The 18,157-nt window shown below is 47.7% G+C and overlaps 2 protein-coding genes and 2 long non-coding RNA genes across 4 annotated transcripts in view; 2 read left to right on the top strand and 2 right to left on the bottom strand.

Moving 5' to 3' along the window:
- LOC146650575 (uncharacterized) overlaps nt 1-18,157 on the top strand; it is a 203,910-nt gene that overhangs the window by 119,323 nt on the left and 66,430 nt on the right. The window lies entirely within an intron of this gene.
- LOC146650582 (uncharacterized) lies at nt 1,258-2,195 on the bottom strand. Its single transcript, XR_014907989.1, has 3 exons — nt 2,114-2,195; nt 1,979-2,035; nt 1,258-1,546 (listed from the first exon to the last, which is right to left on the bottom strand). It is a non-coding gene; the product is annotated as an uncharacterized LOC146650582 (long non-coding RNA).
- Nucleotides 2,343-3,727, bottom strand: LOC146650581 (uncharacterized). Its single transcript, XM_085385425.1, has one exon. The coding sequence runs from the start codon at nt 3,610-3,612 to the stop codon at nt 2,569-2,571; it is 1,044 nt and encodes a 347-aa protein (XP_085241551.1). The 5' UTR covers nt 3,613-3,727; the 3' UTR covers nt 2,343-2,568.
- On the top strand, nt 14,217-16,700 carry LOC146650580 (uncharacterized). The gene is made up of 3 exons (XM_085383560.1): nt 14,217-14,292; nt 14,371-15,219; nt 16,224-16,700. The coding sequence occupies exons 2-3, from the start codon at nt 14,473-14,475 to the stop codon at nt 16,698-16,700; spliced, it is 1,224 nt and encodes a 407-aa protein (XP_085239686.1). The 5' UTR covers nt 14,217-14,292; nt 14,371-14,472.

The following is an 18,157-nucleotide window of genomic DNA, read 5'->3' as shown; positions in this document are numbered from 1 at the left end:
GAAGGCTACTCTTTAAATCTCCTATTTCTGATAATTAATACCAAACTTTTTAATACAAGGCAAGTTTAATTGCTCTCTTAGGCCAAAAGACAAAATGGCTTGTTGACCACTTTATCCTTTTGACAGTTACGTCTGTGATAGTTACAACTTAGTGACACATTGTGGAGGCCATTGAAATAATAAATTCTCTCCTTCTCTCTCTTCTCTCTGGTGTGAAGACCCAAAGGTACTGGATGTTTGTTGTGATATACTACATTAGATCAGGTTCACGGATCCTGCTAATGACAGTGATACATGGGAAAACATCCCAAAAGTCCTTCATAGTAGCTACTGTGAGATAATTAGTTGTTTAGAGACTGGCTGTAGTCAGGCCACTCCTCTGAGGCTTGGCCTGTTGTTTTACACAGTGCAGGTGGGATGCAAGCTCACTAATGATACTCATTACAGTAACCTTATATCACCTATGGACTGTCAACTTAATTTCTGTCACCTAATCCTGAAGTAAAATTGCATAAACATACAGTTGGAACTTACTTTTTTCTTCTAAGACCACACACACACACACACACGGGTCTATGTGGTATGGAGGGACTATCCTACGTCAATCCGCCCGGTGGTGGTTTAAGTGGACTACCCTTTTCAAAGGACTTAGAGCCAAGGGAGTGAGGTTAAAGTGTTCGAAAAAATCTGAAAAAAATTTGGGTCACTTCAGACCTCATACACTCCCTATAGAAGTCTAGATACACTGATACACACCAACCAGACTCTATTGTGTTTTCTGGAGACATTGTCCACTTGACAACAATGTGTTTTATGAGGTCCAAAAAAACAATATTGGGTCTTTAAAGGGACAATGATGTAATATTTAAATAGCTCATCATTACCATAAATACACATCTGACAGGACACAGGATTACTGGAACATCATTTTATTAGTGTTCTTGGATCTGAACATTAATTTTAACCATAAATAAAAAAAGAAATCTATGGACAAAAATGCCCACGCTTCCCACAGAAATATAAAAATATAGAAAACAGAAAAATTAAAAACATTTAAAATGAATTTTAATAGTTTAAAGGTAAATATTAAGGGGAGAAAATATGCATTTATAATTTTTTATTTTAAATATAACCCGTCAAAAAAAAAACCCTAAATAAATTAAATGTAAAAATTATGAAATACAAACTGCTTCTGTATTTAACAAGAACTTTTTTTTTTCTTTAAACAGAACATCAGCGTTAACAACAATTGGCAATCTGACCAAGATGTAAAACCACATCTGGCTAAACAGTTATTTTAGTTCATTTTTTTTCTGCCTTTTTGCAGTTAATCCTCTGTTTCTTACAAAATCTCTTATGTTTTGAACTGTTCTTCCTGCCAACACCGGATCTTCTACCAATTTGCAATGACTGCATTCATTTTTGGTGGCTAGTTTCCCTTCGTTTATGTGGTCTTTAAAATGCCTCATCACTGCAGCAACCTCAGCCTTGGACCACATGTTTTTGGGAGCTCTTCGGGAATTGTGGGATTGAGCAGCATTTTTCTCTGGAAGATATATAAAGTAGTAGTAGTTAAAACAAACAAAAAACCAAACAAAAAAAACAAAAAACATTTGCTTGTTAAAAGAATGGATGCTACCCTGTATTAACTTCTGAAATGTGTTGCTACCATCAATATCAAAACGAGCTAAAATTCTCTTTGAAAATTTATCAAATTTCTAAAATGAGACAACATTTAGTGTTCCGCTGTGAATAAAAGACTAAATAAAAAGTTGAATAAAAGTCTCTTGATGCATGCTCAATCATCCAGGTAAGTAAATCCCAAAACGTTGATTCTGTTAATCTGGACGTAGCGTTTTCAGTGGGAGAAACATTTTGTCACTCATCCAAGTGACTTTTTGCCACCACTCTGCAGTTTGCCATATGTTGCAAAGTGATGAAACAATAATACGCTTAGAGAACCAACTGCACCCCTTACCTTCAGAGGGAGCAGCAGTCTCACTTGCTGCAGGCATTGTGAGTGGTCCTTCATCTGCTGATTACACAATTTGATTAAGTTTTAATATTTGTAACAAACATTTTATCCACAGAAACCAAGCTAGTGGTAACTTACCACAATCTACAGTGTCTTGGAGCTGCGCTGTGTTTGTGGAATCAGCTACTGCATGTACAGGCTCACTGGTGCCACACGCCGACATTGTGAGTGCTGTGTCATCATCATCTGATTCACTCTCACTGTCCTTTGTTTCAGCATCACTTAATGCAATTTCATCTGAGAAATTGTGGGGGGGGGGAAAACAAAACAAAAAACAAACAAACACAACCCCCCCAAAAACCTCACATTAACAACGAGATATGACAAAATACAGAACAAATACTGGAAATTATAGTACATAGTTTTACTATTTAAGGCCACCACTCTGCAGTTTGCCAAATGTTGCAAAGTGATGAAACAATAGACTTCAAGAACCTTAAATCATGGACATTTAACAGAATGGTCTGTGCTTTTAGGTTTTAATTCTGTTGATAAAGCATAATATTCAACTACTGCCCTAATATTTGCTCCTTTCAATACAAACCTTCTATTTTGATCTCATCCAGTGATTTCCCCTGGATCTGGGAAAGATGTCCTTTTTCCAGTGTTAAAAGCAGTTTGGAAATCTTGGCCAGCTGTGTTGTGGGAACTGGTAATCTGTAGAATTTGCGGTGAACGCGGATATCATGACCCAGGAAATCTGCAACCTGATCAAGTTCGTTGTTTTTCAAATTAAGGACTTGTGAGAGTGTGGCAACATGTTTTCTGAGCTGTGTCGATCTTAGATACTCAGGCTGCTTTGCTCCACACTGGTGTGCATGAACACGCAAGGAGTCCATTCCTCTGTAATGACTCATTGATCGGGGTCTTGCAAAGAGGTAGATATTAGTGGCACAAATACCACAGTCAGGCCTCCTACTAACCAGTAGTGACAGAGCATCCAGCATGCTTGGTGTTAGCAGAACCGGAACATTTCTGTCCCTTTTCCCCATTATTTCTATTCTACAGAAATAGTTACAGAGTCTCTGTTCCATTTCTGAGAGCCCCATGGCAACATCTGTGTGGAGTGCTGTTTTGTCTCTTTCAAGAAAACTTTTGAGGCGCATCTTTGAAACCTCTCCAGAACGTCTTCGGTTGAACACAATGATTTGTGAGAGTGTAACTTGTGCAAGTTGGGCATAATTCTGAGCTGTGGCTTCGTTCTCCAAGCTGCAAAAGGCACTTTCTGCAGATTTTTGAAGGTAGTGATGGAGAATCCGAACATCTTCTGTAAAGGGCAATGTTGATGGCTTGTTAAACTTTGCCTCACTCAATGTGTTCAAGGCACGGTGAGACACCATCTCGGACCATTTGGAGACATACAACTTCTTGAACGCATCAGTGGACTTGATTAGGGCTTCATCCTCTGTCATGAGGGCACGACAATGGATAATGTCAGACATTTTATGCAGTGTATGTCCCAGTTTCAGCGCAAGGCTTGGAGTTTTGTATGACAGTGTCTCTTCATCAAAACCTGAAACTTTCTTTACTGCTTGCACAACTCTCTGGAAATTAGCAGGCTTAATAGCTTCTTCCATGTTATGCACTGAGAATTCTGTGCGCAGACACAACAACAAACGTCCCGCTTCACGAAGCTTCTGTCGTATATAATCATACTTTGTAGGGTCTTGTCCATGTTTATTGTAGAGGGACTGGGCAAAGTGAATAACAGTAAAGTCATTTCGCACAGCTGAGGCAATCTCATCTTGTTTCATAACAGCAAGAACCTTCCAGACTCCACTTGACACCTGCGGATAACACTGAGACTCCAGAGTTAAAGCCAGGCCGAGTACTTTGGTTCTTCCAGGTTCTTTATCCGTGTCATCTTTTGGTTTGTTCGGACATCTGCGGACATGTCTCCAAAGATCCTTGCGAACATACATCCCTTGACAATAAAAGCAATGAGCGAACTTTCCCTCTACTGCTTTAATCTTGGGTCTTCTCTTCACTTTCAGTGGTCCCACTCCACCATGCAAAACTGCAGCATTATGCTTAAAATTTCCCTTATTTCTCAATTTCTCTAACAGACTTTTACGCTCGTTTGAGTCTCTAGGCAGGGAAAATGCATGCACAACATCAGGAGCCGTTTTGTGCGTTTTCAGGTGGCGGGAAATTTTAGCTTGTGGTTTGCCACAAAAATAGCAGTAATTTCTTTTACTTAAAGTCATTTTTTCTGATTCAGTTTCGCAAAGCTCACTTTTATCTTGTGGCTTGTCCTTTGTCAAGTTGTGGATTAAATTCATTGAATCTGATTGTTCATGCGCTTTGGAGATGTCATTTTGGCATAGCAGACCTTTTGATGTGCTTGGCAATAATGAGATGTCTTCATCTGAATCTTCATCATATGACTCTGAATCTGGCACATATTCTTCTTCTGATATGCTGTGGTTGCCATCATCATCGCTTGATATTTGATCCTGAACTGAATGTGGCAATCCATCCTCCCCTGAATATTCAGAAATTTCTTCTTTCTGGAATGTAAGAACAAAAGTTATTTTAATTGATCAATACTTTAGACAGGTAAAAAATAAACTGAAAAACAAAGTCAAGCCAAATATGAATGGGATACACACCTGTGTTGACTGGTGGCAATTCTGATTTGCCAATTTTGCAAGGCAAGATTTGTGCCAGACCCCTAAACAAACTGAAACACATTTTGATAGACTTAATTTAGCTTTGCAGTTCTATTTAAGTGAAGTAGTTTTTTGTCAAAGCATTGCAGTAATGTCAAATGCTGAAAAAAAAAAAAAAAACCAAACTGTTCACACTTAAGGATATTTTAATGACTACACATACACTGCTAATCCCCCCCCCCCCCCCAAAAAAAAAGGACATCCCAGATGTGAATGAAGGAATTATTCTTATTAAATACTTTGTTCTTTAGGTAGTTGAATGGCATGAAAGTGTGTAGTTGAATGTGTGTGGCCTCCAGATGCCTGTATGACTTCCCTACAATGCCTGGGCATGCTCGGGATGAGGTGGCGGATGGTCTCCTGAAGGATCTCCTCCAAGACCTGGACTAAAGCATCTGCCAACCCCTGGACAGTTTGTGGTGGATGGAGTGAGACATGATGTCCCAGATGTGCTCAATTGGATTCAGGTCTGGGGAACAGGCGGGCCAGTCCATAGCATCAATGCCTTTGTCATGGAGGAACTGCTGACATACTCCAGCCACATGAGGTCCAGTGTCGTCTCGCATTAGGTGGACCCCAGGGTCAAACGCACCAGCATGTGGTCTCACAAAGGGTCCGAGGACCTCATCTTGTTACCCAATGACAGTCAGGCTCTCTGGCAGGTACAGAAATGCCACCCCTCACCATTACTGACCCACTGCCAATATGATCATGCTGGAGGATGTTGCAGGCAGCAGAACGTTCCCCACGGCATCTCCAGACTGTCACGTGCTCAGTTTGAACCTCCTTTCAGCTGTGAGGAGCATAGGGTGCCCGTGCCGAAGTTGCCAAACTTTGTGTTTTCTGGCAAATGCCAAGCATCCTGCATGGTGTTGGGCTGCAAGCTCAATCCCCACCTGTGGACGCTGGACCCTCAAGCCACCCTCATGAAGTCAGTTTCTGACCATTTGAGCAGACAGATGCACATTTGTGGCCTGTTTGAGGTCATTTTGCAGGGCTCCTCTTGTTCCTCCTTGCACAAAGGTGGAGGTAGCGGTCCTGCTGCTGGGTTGTTGCCCTCCTTTGGCCTACTCCACATCCAGGTAGCACCTCCATGCTCTGGACACTACACTAACAGACACAGCAAACCTTCTTGCCACAGCTCACATTGATGTGCTACGCTAGATGAGCTGCACTACCTGAGCCACTTGTGTGGGTTGTAGACCGTCTCATGCTACCACTAAAATGAAATCACGGCCAGCATTCAAAAGTGACCATAACATCAGCCAGAAAGCATAGGTACTGAGAAGTGGTCTGTGGTCACCACCTGCAGAACCAGTCCTTTATTATGGTGAATTGACTATAATTTCCACTTGTTGTCTACTCTATTTGCAAAACAGCATGTGAAACTGGTTGTCAGTGTTACTTCCTAAGTGAACAGTTTGATTTCACAGAAGTGTGTTCTGACTTGGAGTAACATCGCATTGTTTAAGTGTTCCCTTTATTATTTTGAGCAGTTTATGTTATGGAATGGGGAATTGAGGACAATCCCAAGTATACCATTTTTACAAGGTCCTGCACCAATGAGGTAATACTACATTTCTTTAATTAGACGTGACCACCCATTAATTAAAAAGGGAGCAGTGTTCATTTCAGCTAGTCTTAACTTGTTGAACTCTATTAATGCTTTTTACTATACACTGTACCTATTCACTAAATGTCTCACCTTTGCACTTATAGCCAAGCCACTTGAGGGAGGAAACCGGTCCCACACACTGAATGCACTTGTCCAAAGATGATATTGTTGTGCACACCAGACGATGATTGTGAAACTGTTAGCAAAATATTGCAACATTTATTTGTTTTGGACAGTTGGAAAGGTGAGGTGTTTTCAATTCAGTTGCAGATATCAACTAATAAACTTCGTCCATGTAAATCACATCACACCCAGGTGACTGCCAAACACACACACACAGCATCCATAAAGAATGATGATAGATTAAATTATTAGTTCATTAAGTGGTACACTGGATTATATTTACCCTTTCAGGCTCTGGATGTTTCAGGTCCAGATCATTGTTTGGAAAGCTGTTTGGTTGCGGCTTTAGGCAGCTCAGTCTTCTGAATCTGGCTGGTCTCAGTCTTCGTGTGTAACAGATAGAAAATGAAGACAAAAGAACAGTAATCTGACAGTTACTAAAAATGCATCACTCAAGAGGATGAATAAACCATTTCACTATCGGCAAATAGCGTAAGGTACACATCGTGCATGAGAAACATTCATTAAAATCTGTCCTAGGTCAATGTTACCTCTTCAAAATCTTGCACTGAAGAAGAATGCATGGCTTCTGAGCCTTGCTGAGGCATTTCTTCATCAAGATCCTGCAACAAAGAAAAGATGGCACAAAGATTAGACCAAGTGCTCTTCTTGCAACTGTACTGGGCAGGCCTGTGCTTCTGTTTTTAATTTGCATGTGTGTGTGTGTGCGCGTGGGGGGGGGGGCTTTCCACTCAAGAAATGTTTTCTTCTGAAAAAAATACTGGCTACAATAATTAACAACTGATTCCTTTGCAATCATCCATCCTCTTCCACTTATCCTTATCAGGATTGTGGGGTAGCAGGTTTGGGGCCTATACCAGCTACCATAGGGCAGTACAACCTGGACAGATCACCAGTCTAACATGGAAGGACAAGCATTTGCATTCACACCAAAGGGCAGTTTTGAATCACCAGTTAACCTAACCCCATAAGCTACATCTTTGGACTGTGGGAAGAAGCCAGAGTACACAGCCAGAGAGAACCCATGCACTACAGCAGTAAAAAGTGCCTAAAACAAGTTAAGAAGTTGTATAGTACTATCTATCTTAATGTTCAAGCCTGAGTTTCAAAAAATTTCAACATAGAAACAAAGCACATGTAGTCAGTTCTGCATGCTGTAGGTCAAACTGTCAAAAAATACGAGAAGACCCCTCCTAAAACCAGAGTGATGTCACCATGAAGCAAACTTTGACAGAGTCCCCCAATAACAGTGTGGTCCTCCTAAGTCACATTTGGGTGGTTAACACACACACACTCAGATGTTATCCAGACTTGCACTTTGAAACAATGAAAAGGACCTACAAGCCACGGTCCATGTAAATCACATCACACCCAGGTGACTGCCAAACACACACACACAGCATCCATAAAGAATGATGATAGATTAAATTATTAGTTCATTAAGTGGTACACTGGATTATATTTACCCTTTCAGGCTCTGGATGTTTCAGGTCCAGATCATTGTTTGGAAAGCTGTTTGGTTGCGGCTTTAGGCAGCTCACAGTCTTCTGAATCTGGCTGGTCTCAGTCTTCGTGTGTAACAGATAGAAAATGAATATACAGTGCATTTTTGAAGACGCTTTTGAAACATTAAATAAACTGTATGAGAAAGATAAGTTTCAAGCTAATGTCTTTAAAATATTCACTGTCATGTATAGAGAATTTAAGGCCCTATGATTAAGAGACAAATAGTCAGTGTGATTTCTTTATTTTTTAAGCCATTGCTAAAGGAGTAAAACAATCACCTGTAGCAGCAACGAACTGTCACTAGGGCCCATTTATCTTCGAGGGCCAAAATTTAAAATGAATCTAACTAAAGAGGCTACACAGCAAAATCTCCAGTGTTAAATTAACACTAGAGAGTGTCTATATGGGTCCACACAACACTGTTGAGTGTTAAATGAACACTTTTGACAGTGTTATATGTTTAAAAGTAACCTAGTCAGTTTTGAAGATTAACAGTGGCTAACACTGAGCAGTGCTGATTTTCTAACACTGGAATATTTCTAACATTTTGAGTTATTTTCCAGTGTTAGAAAATCAGCACTGCTCAGTGTTAGCCATTGTTAATCTTCAAAACTGACTAGGTTACTTTTAAACATATAACACTGTCAAAAGTGTTCATTTAACACTCAACAGTGTTGTATTTAACACTCAGAGGTGTGGACCCTTATAGACACTCCCCAGTGTTAATTTAACACTGGAGATTTTGCTGTGTAGAATCACATTAAACATCAATCACTGTTAAAATTTAGAAACCGAAAGCCATTTTTTATTTCTGCATACCTGCTGATATTTTTTTAGTGCTTTTAGAGGGCTTTGATGTGGCAGCCATCACAATTGCCTGTTTTCCATTAGTACCTACCCCTGTTTTTCCAGTAGGTTATAGTACCATGTAGTTTTTCAGTAACTACTGCACCAAGGTTCCAAGTGATCCAAAGTGATCAGAAAATTTGACATAGACTGAATGCCACCAGGTGGCTGGTCAATGGTGTCACTCGATAAGTTATGAGTGCGCCTCCTTCGTGAAAATCCAAGCCATCATTTTTGAAACTCTGAAATGTTTGAAATAGCGACCAAAATTAACAGCGTGATCCCTGAATTGAACACTAAAGTATAGACTGAGCAGGCATTTTGTCACCTTGACGTCCATGCTTGCTGTGGCATTTATATCACTGGATGCTCGGCTGCATTGCTATAGTGACCCCAGGCACAGTAGGTGATACTCAATTTCAGTGAAAAACTAGATGCCCTAAGTCACGTTAAGCCAATTTGAGTAGGTACAAATGTAAAAATGGCTTACGGTATGCAATTTATCAGTTCCAAAAAGTACAATTGTAGAAATACCTTGCATCTCCAGAGCCAATCCGAGTCACCATAATTATAGTCTATTTCTTCGCCTGGACTTATGTCTCTGCTTGCAAATAAGCATAGATGGGGCTTTCCATTGATATTTAATATTTTCATCTTAGCACTTGGACTGATGTGGTTGTCGTTGACAAGTCTGCCTAATGACCCATCTTCTTGAGATGCATCCACACTGTGGGGTTAGGCAAAAAAGTATTAGCTTAACTAGTTAGTTAGGAAGCTTTTTTTTTCATAAATCAAAAGCAATGTGTAATTTAATCTTAATCAAACTACACTGATATAATACGCACCACCAGAGTTTTCCATCAAACTTGAATTCAAACATGAACACCTTCAGGCTGTCATGATAAACTCTGGGTCTCCGCTCACATTCTTCTTTTGTTATGAGTTTACCTCTGTATTCCAAAAGGAAGTCTCCTTTTTGGAATGGAACAGTCGTGAAAATGCCCCGACCTGAATTGCAGAGGCATACCAAGTGAGTGACAAAAGACAAAGTGACAAACTCCAAATCTAATCCAAACTAAAGACCAACTTACCTTTGAAGGCATTTATGTAGTGGATATCAAGTCCCAGTTTGTCCCTTCCAGCAGAAACATGACAGACTGCATCCTCCCGTGGAGGAATGCGTCTCCTTCGCATGTTCTCCTGTACGTTTTGATTGGCTGCATTACCAAAGCATATAAAGTATTACGATTATCGTCATCATTGTCATCATCATCAGTAGTAGCAGAACTAGCAGTAGTGTAGTTTACAGCATAAACACAGCTGACTTATTCATAGTCCTAATTTATGCCTTCTTTTAAAATGTTAAAGGCCTAGTACTCAAAATGGCGACATGTGACATTTCTGTAATGGCGACTGCAGAGAGTGATACAAGTACTGAGAAAGCTTAGGCATCAAAACTGTAAGAAGTTTTTTCTTCAGGCATATAAATAAATACACGACTAAATACACTTATACCCTTGCTTTTATTTTAGGGCTGTCAGCAGAATGGACAGACATTGGACAAACTGCCCGAAATTAGCTAACAGCGACATCAGGGATTTTGACTCAGACTGCGCTGGTTTAATTGTTAATCGCGTTAGTCGCGATGTCGGCATTAACACGTTTAAGCCACAATAATGCTTTAACACCGAGTAAATCCTAACACGGGTTAGCCCGCTTTTGACGCGGTTAGTCGTCAGCCCTATTTTATTTACTCAATGACAAACGCTGGGGCCGTTTTACTTCTTCAAAGACTCACTAACAGTCCATAAAGCATAAATTAAACCAGTTTAATATAGGCCTGTGCACCTATAATTTCATATAGTATTAAAGTCATGGTGCATTTTACATTAAAAAAGGCTTACCTTTGTGTTTTTAATCCGTCTTCGTATTGCCCTCGACATACACTTGTTAAAGGGCACGCGCGCGAAAGTTGTGGCGCCGTTTCCTGTAGGTACCGCCTATATATATAGCCTACCAATCACAATGACTTCCGGCCGTGTGTATTGAAAATGTGTATTAAATTGCAGTACCTACACACATCCACTCTAACTCGAAACGTCGCTGTGCAATACACTGGAATACACAAAAATCAGGTGAGGGGTATAGGTGGACTTTTAAGAAAATCAGAAAATCTTTTAATTATAGTTTAATAAATGAATTTACACTACAGTTTAAGCAAATACAGGTCAAAAGATAAATAATGACCTCATAAGAAGTAGAAAAAATTATTATTTAGACACTTAAAAATGCATTTACAAGTCATGTTTTAGGGGGACACATGAATACACAGCAAAAAGTCAAAATGTCCCCGGAGCCCAGGTACAGCGCAGGTCAAATGTCAATCCATACCACACACACACACACACACACACACACTATAACTGTCAGGGTCTGCGGAGGCAGACCGTGCGGAAAGGTGTGTGGTGGACCCAGGTGCGAACACAAACGAGGATGCAGGAGTGGATACCAACAAAAACGAGCCTTTTATTACGGCTGAAAAACTCATAGAAAAGAACAACAAAGTAACTGAGGGAAAACCTGAACATAGACTGGGGAACTATGACTCTAATGAGATTTAGACAGCAAAATGCAAACTATGGCTGGGATACTACGACAAGGGGTAGGGGAGATAACACAGACGACGCGACACAGACTACATGAAACACAGAGGCTAAATACACATGAGGGATGATCAGGGGAAGTGGATGCACACGGGGAACACAGGTGACACTGATAATCATAACAAGACACGGCAGGAGTGAACGTAACACTGATGGGAGATGGGCAAAGTAAAGCAGGAAGTACAGAGGTTCAAACAGGAGGAGAGAGAGCACGGGGAGAACGCAGACATAACGGGCTGGGGAAAACATAGAATAAAGCACAAAGAGAGACGAGGGCTCATAAATACACAGAGGGGCACACAGGGGGTAAGAGTCACGAAGGGAAAACACATAAGGAACAACGTAACAGATCAACCCAGGAAGCATGGCCTAAATAAGGAACAAAATACAAAAATACATGAAAAACTAAGAATACTGGGCCCACATGGCCCAGGACCATGACACCACCCCCCCCTAAAGGGCTGGCTCCCGACAGCCCAAACCCGAGAAACAAAAACAAAAACAGAAAACAACCCACCCAGGGCGGGAGGCGGGGGACCAGGACGGAGGGACCAGAACGGGAAACAAAATAAACAACAGAAAACACGGGAGCACATGACCATAGTCAAAACAAAGTTCAGGGGGCCGACCCAGAGCCCACAGGCACCAGAGTTCACGGGTCACACGGTCGGGGGGGCCGACCAGGCGGGTGGCAGAGCTGGTCCGGAGGCCGGCCGCGCGGAAGGCAGCGGCGGCGGCGAAGGAGACGACGGAGCAGTTCAGGGGGCCGGCCGCGCGGAAGGCAGCGGCGGCGGCTCTCCAGTGTCAGGCGTACTGGCCGAGGCCCGGTGGGCCCAGGACCAGTCGAGGCGGGACCAGGCGACGCACAGGCTGAGGCTGCAGCGGACGAAGGCTCTGAGGCTGCAGCGGACGAAGGCTCTGAGGCTGCAGCGGACGAAGGCTCTGAGGCTGCAGCGGACGAAGGCTCTGAGGCTGCAGCGGACGAAGGCTCTGAGGCTGCAGCGGACGAAGGCTCTGAGGCTGCAGCGGACGAAGGCTCTGAGGCTGCAGCGGACGAAGGCTCTGAGGCTGCAGCGGACGAAGGCTCTGAGGCTGCAGCGGACGAAGGCTCTGAGGCTGCAGCGGACGAAGGCTCTGAGGCTGCAGCGGACGAAGGCTCTGAGGCTGCAGCGGACGAAGGCTCTGAGGCTGCAGCGGACGAAGGCTCTGAGGCTGCAGCGGACGAAGGCTCTGAGGCTGCAGCGGACGAAGGCTCTGAGGCTGCAGCGGACGAAGGCTCTGAGGCTGCAGCGGACGAAGGCTCTGAGGCTGCAGCGGACGAAGGCTCTGAGGCTGCAGCGGACGAAGGCTCTGAGGCTGCAGCGGACGAAGGCTCTGAGGCTGCAGCGGACGAAGGCTCTGAGGCTGCAGCGGACGAAGGCTCTGAGGCTGCAGCGGACGAAGGCTCTGAGGCTGCAGCGGACGAAGGCTCTGAGGCTGCAGCGGACGAAGGCTCTGAGGCTGCAGCGGACGAAGGCTCTGAGGCTGCAGCGGACGAAGGCTCTGAGGCTGCAGCGGACGAAGGCTCTGAGGCTGCAGCGGACGAAGGCTCTGAGGCTGCAGCGGACGAAGGCTCTGAGGCTGCAGCGGACGAAGGCTCTGAGGCTGCAGCGGACGAAGGCTCTGAGGCTGCAGCGGACGAAGGCTCTGAGGCTGCAGCGGACGAAGGCTCTGAGGCTGCAGCGGACGAAGGCTCTGAGGCTGCAGCGGACGAAGGCTCTGAGGCTGCAGCGGACGAAGGCTCTGAGGCTGCAGCGGACGAAGGCTCTGAGGCTGCAGCGGACGAAGGCTCTGAGGCTGCAGCGGACGAAGGCTCTGAGGCTGCAGCGGACGAAGGCTCTGAGGCTGCAGCGGACGAAGGCTCTGAGGCTGCAGCGGACGAAGGCTCTGAGGCTGCAGCGGACGAAGGCTCTGAGGCTGCAGCGGACGAAGGCTCTGAGGCTGCAGCGGACGAAGGCTCTGAGGCTGCAGCGGACGAAGGCTCTGAGGCTGCAGCGGACGAAGGCTCTGAGGCTGCAGCGGACGAAGGCTCTGAGGCTGCAGCGGACGAAGGCTCTGAGGCTGCAGCGGACGAAGGCTCTGAGGCTGCAGCGGACGAAGGCTCTGAGGCTGCAGCGGACGAAGGCTCTGAGGCTGCAGCGGACGAAGGCTCTGAGGCTGCAGCGGACGAAGGCTCTGAGGCTGCAGCGGACGAAGGCTCTGAGGCTGCAGCGGACGAAGGCTCTGAGGCTGCAGCGGACGAAGGCTCTGAGGCTGCAGCGGACGAAGGCTCTGAGGCTGCAGCGGACGAAGGCTCTGAGGCTGCAGCGGACGAAGGCTCTGAGGCTGCAGCGGACGAAGGCTCTGAGGCTGCAGCGGACGAAGGCTCTGAGGCTGCAGCGGACGAAGGCTCTGAGGCTGCAGCGGACGAAGGCTCTGAGGCTGCAGCGGACGAAGGCTCTGAGGCTGCAGCGGACGAGGCACAGGCTGGACCAGGCGTAGCAGAAGGTGGCTGGACGGGCTCCTCGGGCCCTCCAGCAGACGAGGCGTGAGGCTGAACGGGCCCCTCGGACCCTCCAGCAGACGAGGCGTGAGGCTGAACGGGCCCCTCGGACCCTCCAGCGGAGACAGGTGGCTGAACGGGCTCCTCGGGCCCTCCAGCGGAGACAGGTGGCTGAACGGGCTCCTCGGGCCCTCCAGCAGACGAGGCGTGAGGCTGAACGGGCCCCTCGGGCCCTCCAGCAGACGAGGCGTGAGGCTGAACGGGCCCCTCGGACCCTCCAGCGGAGACAGGTGGCTGGATGGGCCCCTCGGACCCTCCAGCGGAGACAGGTGGCTGGATGGGCCCCTCGGACCCTCCAGCGGAGACAGGTGGCTGGATGGGCTCCCCGGACCCTCCAGCTGACGAGGTAGATGGCGGCGTGGGAGCCGCGGAGTCCTGGATGAGCTCATCCGAGCTCCCAGCAGGAGCTGATGCAGAGCCAGAGAGATTTGAGACCCCTGGCTGAATGTGAAGCTGACCAGCGGACCGTACTGCTACTGGGGCCTGCGCTACAGGCGGCACTGGAGCTACTGGGGCCTGCGCTACAGGCGGCACTGGAGCTACTGGGGCCTGCGCTACAGGCGGCACTGGAGCTACTGGGGCCTGCGCTACAGGCGGCACTGGAGCTACTGGGGCCTGCGCTACAGGCGGCACTGGAGCTACTGGGGCCTGCGCTACAGGCGGCACTGGAGCTACTGGGGCCTGCGCTACAGGCGGCACTGGAGCTACTGGGGCCTGCGCTACAGGCGGCACTGGAGCTACTGGGGCCTGCGCTACAGGCGGCACTGGAGCTACTGGGGCCTGCGCTACAGGCGGCACTGGAGCTACTGGGGCCTGCGCTACAGGCGGCACTGGAGCTACTGGGGCCTGCGCTACAGGCGGCACTGGAGCTACTGGGGCCTGCGCTACAGGCGGCGAGGGAGCTGACTGAACTGAGGGTGGCGGCGAGGGAGCTGACTGAACTGAGGGTGGCGGCGAGGGAGCTGACTGAACTGAGGGTGGCGGCGAGGGAGCTGACTGAACTGAGGGTGGCGGCGAGGGAGCTGACTGAACTGAGGGTGGCGGCGAGGGAGCTGACTGAACTGAGGGTGGCGGCGAGGGAGCTGACTGAACTGAGGGTGGCGGCGAGGGAGCTGACTGAACTGAGGGTGGCGGCGAGGGAGCTGACTGAACTGAGGGTGGCGGCGAGGGAGCTGACTGAACTGAGGGTGGCGGCGAGGGAGCTGACTGAACTGAGGGTGGCGGCGAGGGAGCTGACTGAACTGAGGGTGGCGGCGAGGGAGCTGACTGAACTGAGGGTGGCGGCGAGGGAGCTGACTGAACTGAGGGTGGCGGCGAGGGAGCTGACTGAACTGAGGGTGGCGGCGAGGGAGCTGACTGAACTGAGGGTGGCGGCGAGGGAGCTGACTGAACTGAGGGTGGCGGCGAGGGAGCTGACTGAACTGAGGGTGGCGGCGAGGGAGCTGACTGAACTGAGGGTGGCGGCGAGGGAGCTGACTGAACTGAGGGTGGCGGCGAGGGAGCTGACTGAACTGAGGGTGGCGGCGAGGGAGCTGACTGAACTGAGGGTGGCGGCGAGGGAGCTGACTGAACTGAGGGTGGCGGCGAGGGAGCTGACTGAACTGAGGGTGGCGGCGAGGGAGCTGACTGAACTGAGGGTGGCGGCGAGGGAGCTGACTGAACTGAGGGTGGCGGCGAGGGAGCTGACTGAACTGAGGGTGGCGGCGAGGGAGCTGACTGAACTGAGGGTGGCGGCGAGGGAGCTGACTGAACTGAGGGTGGCGGCGAGGGAGCTGACTGAACTGAGGGTGGCGGCGAGGGAGCTGACTGAACTGAGGGTGGCGGCGAGGGAGCTGACTGAACTGAGGGTGGCGGCGAGGGAGCTGACTGAACTGAGGGTGGCGGCGAGGGAGCTGACTGAACTGAGGGTGGCGGCGAGGGAGCTGACTGAACTGAGGGTGGCGGCGAGGGAGCTGACTGAACTGAGGGTGGCGGCGAGGGAGCTGACTGAACTGAGGGTGGCGGCGAGGGAGCTGACTGAACTGAGAGGGGCTCAGAGCGCCGGCGGCGAGAGTGCCGCTTCTTTCTATCCGTGGAAGCGGGCGGGGTGAGCGGTGGAAGTCCCTGGCAACTCCGGGGACCCCCGAGAGCGAGGCGCGTTCCCCGAAAGACTTGCTCACAGTCGGGGGTCAGCCACGGCTTCCACCGGAGCTTCTCCTCCAGCTCCGCGAGAACCACCTGCTCCCGTTCAGCGATGTCCCGGGCAGTGATTTGTGGGGACATCTCCTCAGAGCCGAAAATCACTGCTGACACGGACTCGGAGGCGGCTTCGGCCAGCGGTTCCGGCCCAGGCGACTGCTCTGACGACACCCCGGACTCTGGCTGCGCTGACGTGCGGCGGCGACGAAGGCGCCGCTTCCTCCTAGCAGCGGCTGTTGACACGTTGATAGCTGTGACGGCTGGCTCCTCATCCTCCGACCACATCCGTGCCAGAAAGGAGGCTGGAGAAGCGAAGTCCGAACGAAACGGCGAGGGTGAGCGGCTCGTGTACGAAGGCATGGATGGTAGCGACCCCAGGTTGCGTCCGAGTCTCAGTGAGCCAACTTTAATCACCCCGGAGCCGCAAGATGGTGGAGGCGGTGATGGGGAAGTTGCGTGACAGCGGAACGGTGGTGACGCGGCCCGTGCGCTGGGCGCCTGCTCCTGAGGACGGGGTTGGAGGATGGTGCGGAGGTAATCAGAAATCAGGGGGGGTAGCGCCTCCCACAGCCAGGGGAACACGGTTACGCTCACCCGCAATGGGTGAAGCAACTCCTCCGTATCCTCCTCCCCGGAACGCTGCATCCACTGACAGCATAGCGCTTCCACTGTCTGAACGACCTCCCTTCTCTGTGTCGCTGGGTCCATACTGGTCGCGTCGTACTGTCAGGGTCTGCGGAGGCAGACCGTGCGGAAAGGTGTGTGGTGGACCCAGGTGCGAACACAAACGAGGATGCAGGAGTGGATACCAACAAAAACGAGCCTTTTATTACGGCTGAAAAACTCATAGAAAAGAACAACAAAGTAACTGAGGGAAAACCTGAACATAGACTGGGGAACTATGACTCTAATGAGATTTAGACAGCAAAATGCAAACTATGGCTGGGATACTACGACAAGGGGTAGGGGAGATAACACAGACGACGCGACACAGACTACATGAAACACAGAGGCTAAATACACATGAGGGATGATCAGGGGAAGTGGATGCACACGGGGAACACAGGTGACACTGATAATCATAACAAGACACGGCAGGAGTGAACGTAACACTGATGGGAGATGGGCAAAGTAAAGCAGGAAGTACAGAGGTTCAAACAGGAGGAGAGAGAGCACGGGGAGAACGCAGACATAACGGGCTGGGGAAAACATAGAATAAAGCACAAAGAGAGACGAGGGCTCATAAATACACAGAGGGGCACACAGGGGGTAAGAGTCACGAAGGGAAAACACATAAGGAACAACGTAACAGATCAACCCAGGAAGCATGGCCTAAATAAGGAACAAAATACAAAAATACATGAAAAACTAAGAATACTGGGCCCACATGGCCCAGGACCATGACAATAACCTTACATAAGAATATATAACCTTTGTTTGGCTCCAAAATTTTATAGCCCTACAGGAATAAATCTAAAAAAATCATCAATTCATCAGTGGAAAAAAATAAAAAAATGAAACTAGTTGTAAACCAATTACATAAAAAGAGCACTGATCGAAAGAGCGTCCATTTAATATTGGAAAATTATTTGGTGATGAGTATATTATGAGTATTATGAGTGATAACCTTAGTGTGTGAAATTTAAATTTACTGCATTGAGGTAAAGCAGGACAACCACAGAGATGAGTTGACTGTCAGAGGCCATTAGAAAATAATTTGTAACCTTCACCAAAGCTGTTTCTGTCTTGTGATGAGCTCTGAAACATGACTGAAACTGTTCAAATAAACAATTTCTCTGACGATTAACAGTTACATATTTTACAACTATTTTTTACAATTACGACAATTTTTGAGATAACAGTAAGGTTGCCTATTAGTCTATTATTAGCTAAAACATCTAAGTGAAGAGATGGTCT

The sequence above is a fragment of the Rhamphochromis longiceps genome, linkage group LG16 (genome assembly GCF_057381845.1).
Source record: "Rhamphochromis longiceps isolate RC_006_pf linkage group LG16, R_longiceps_female_GT1.1, whole genome shotgun sequence".
NCBI classification, from domain to species: domain Eukaryota; kingdom Metazoa; phylum Chordata; class Actinopteri; order Cichliformes; family Cichlidae; genus Rhamphochromis; species Rhamphochromis longiceps.
Note: the sequence above shows the minus strand (reverse complement) of the source record. Positions and strands in the feature narration are given on the sequence as shown.

Bases quoted from the DNA above. Each gene is read 5' to 3' on its own strand.
- LOC146650581 (XM_085385425.1), bottom strand. From the start codon at position 3,612: ATGGAAGAAGCTATTAAGCCTGCTAATTTCCAGAGAGTTGTGCAAGCA.
- LOC146650580 (XM_085383560.1), top strand. From the start codon at position 14,473: ATGCAGAGCCAGAGAGATTTGAGACCCCTGGCTGAATGTGAAGCTGAC. The intron at 15,220-16,223 runs GTGGCGGCGAGG...ACTTGCTCACAG, and splicing joins GGGAGCTGACTGAACTGAGG to TCGGGGGTCAGCCACGGCTT.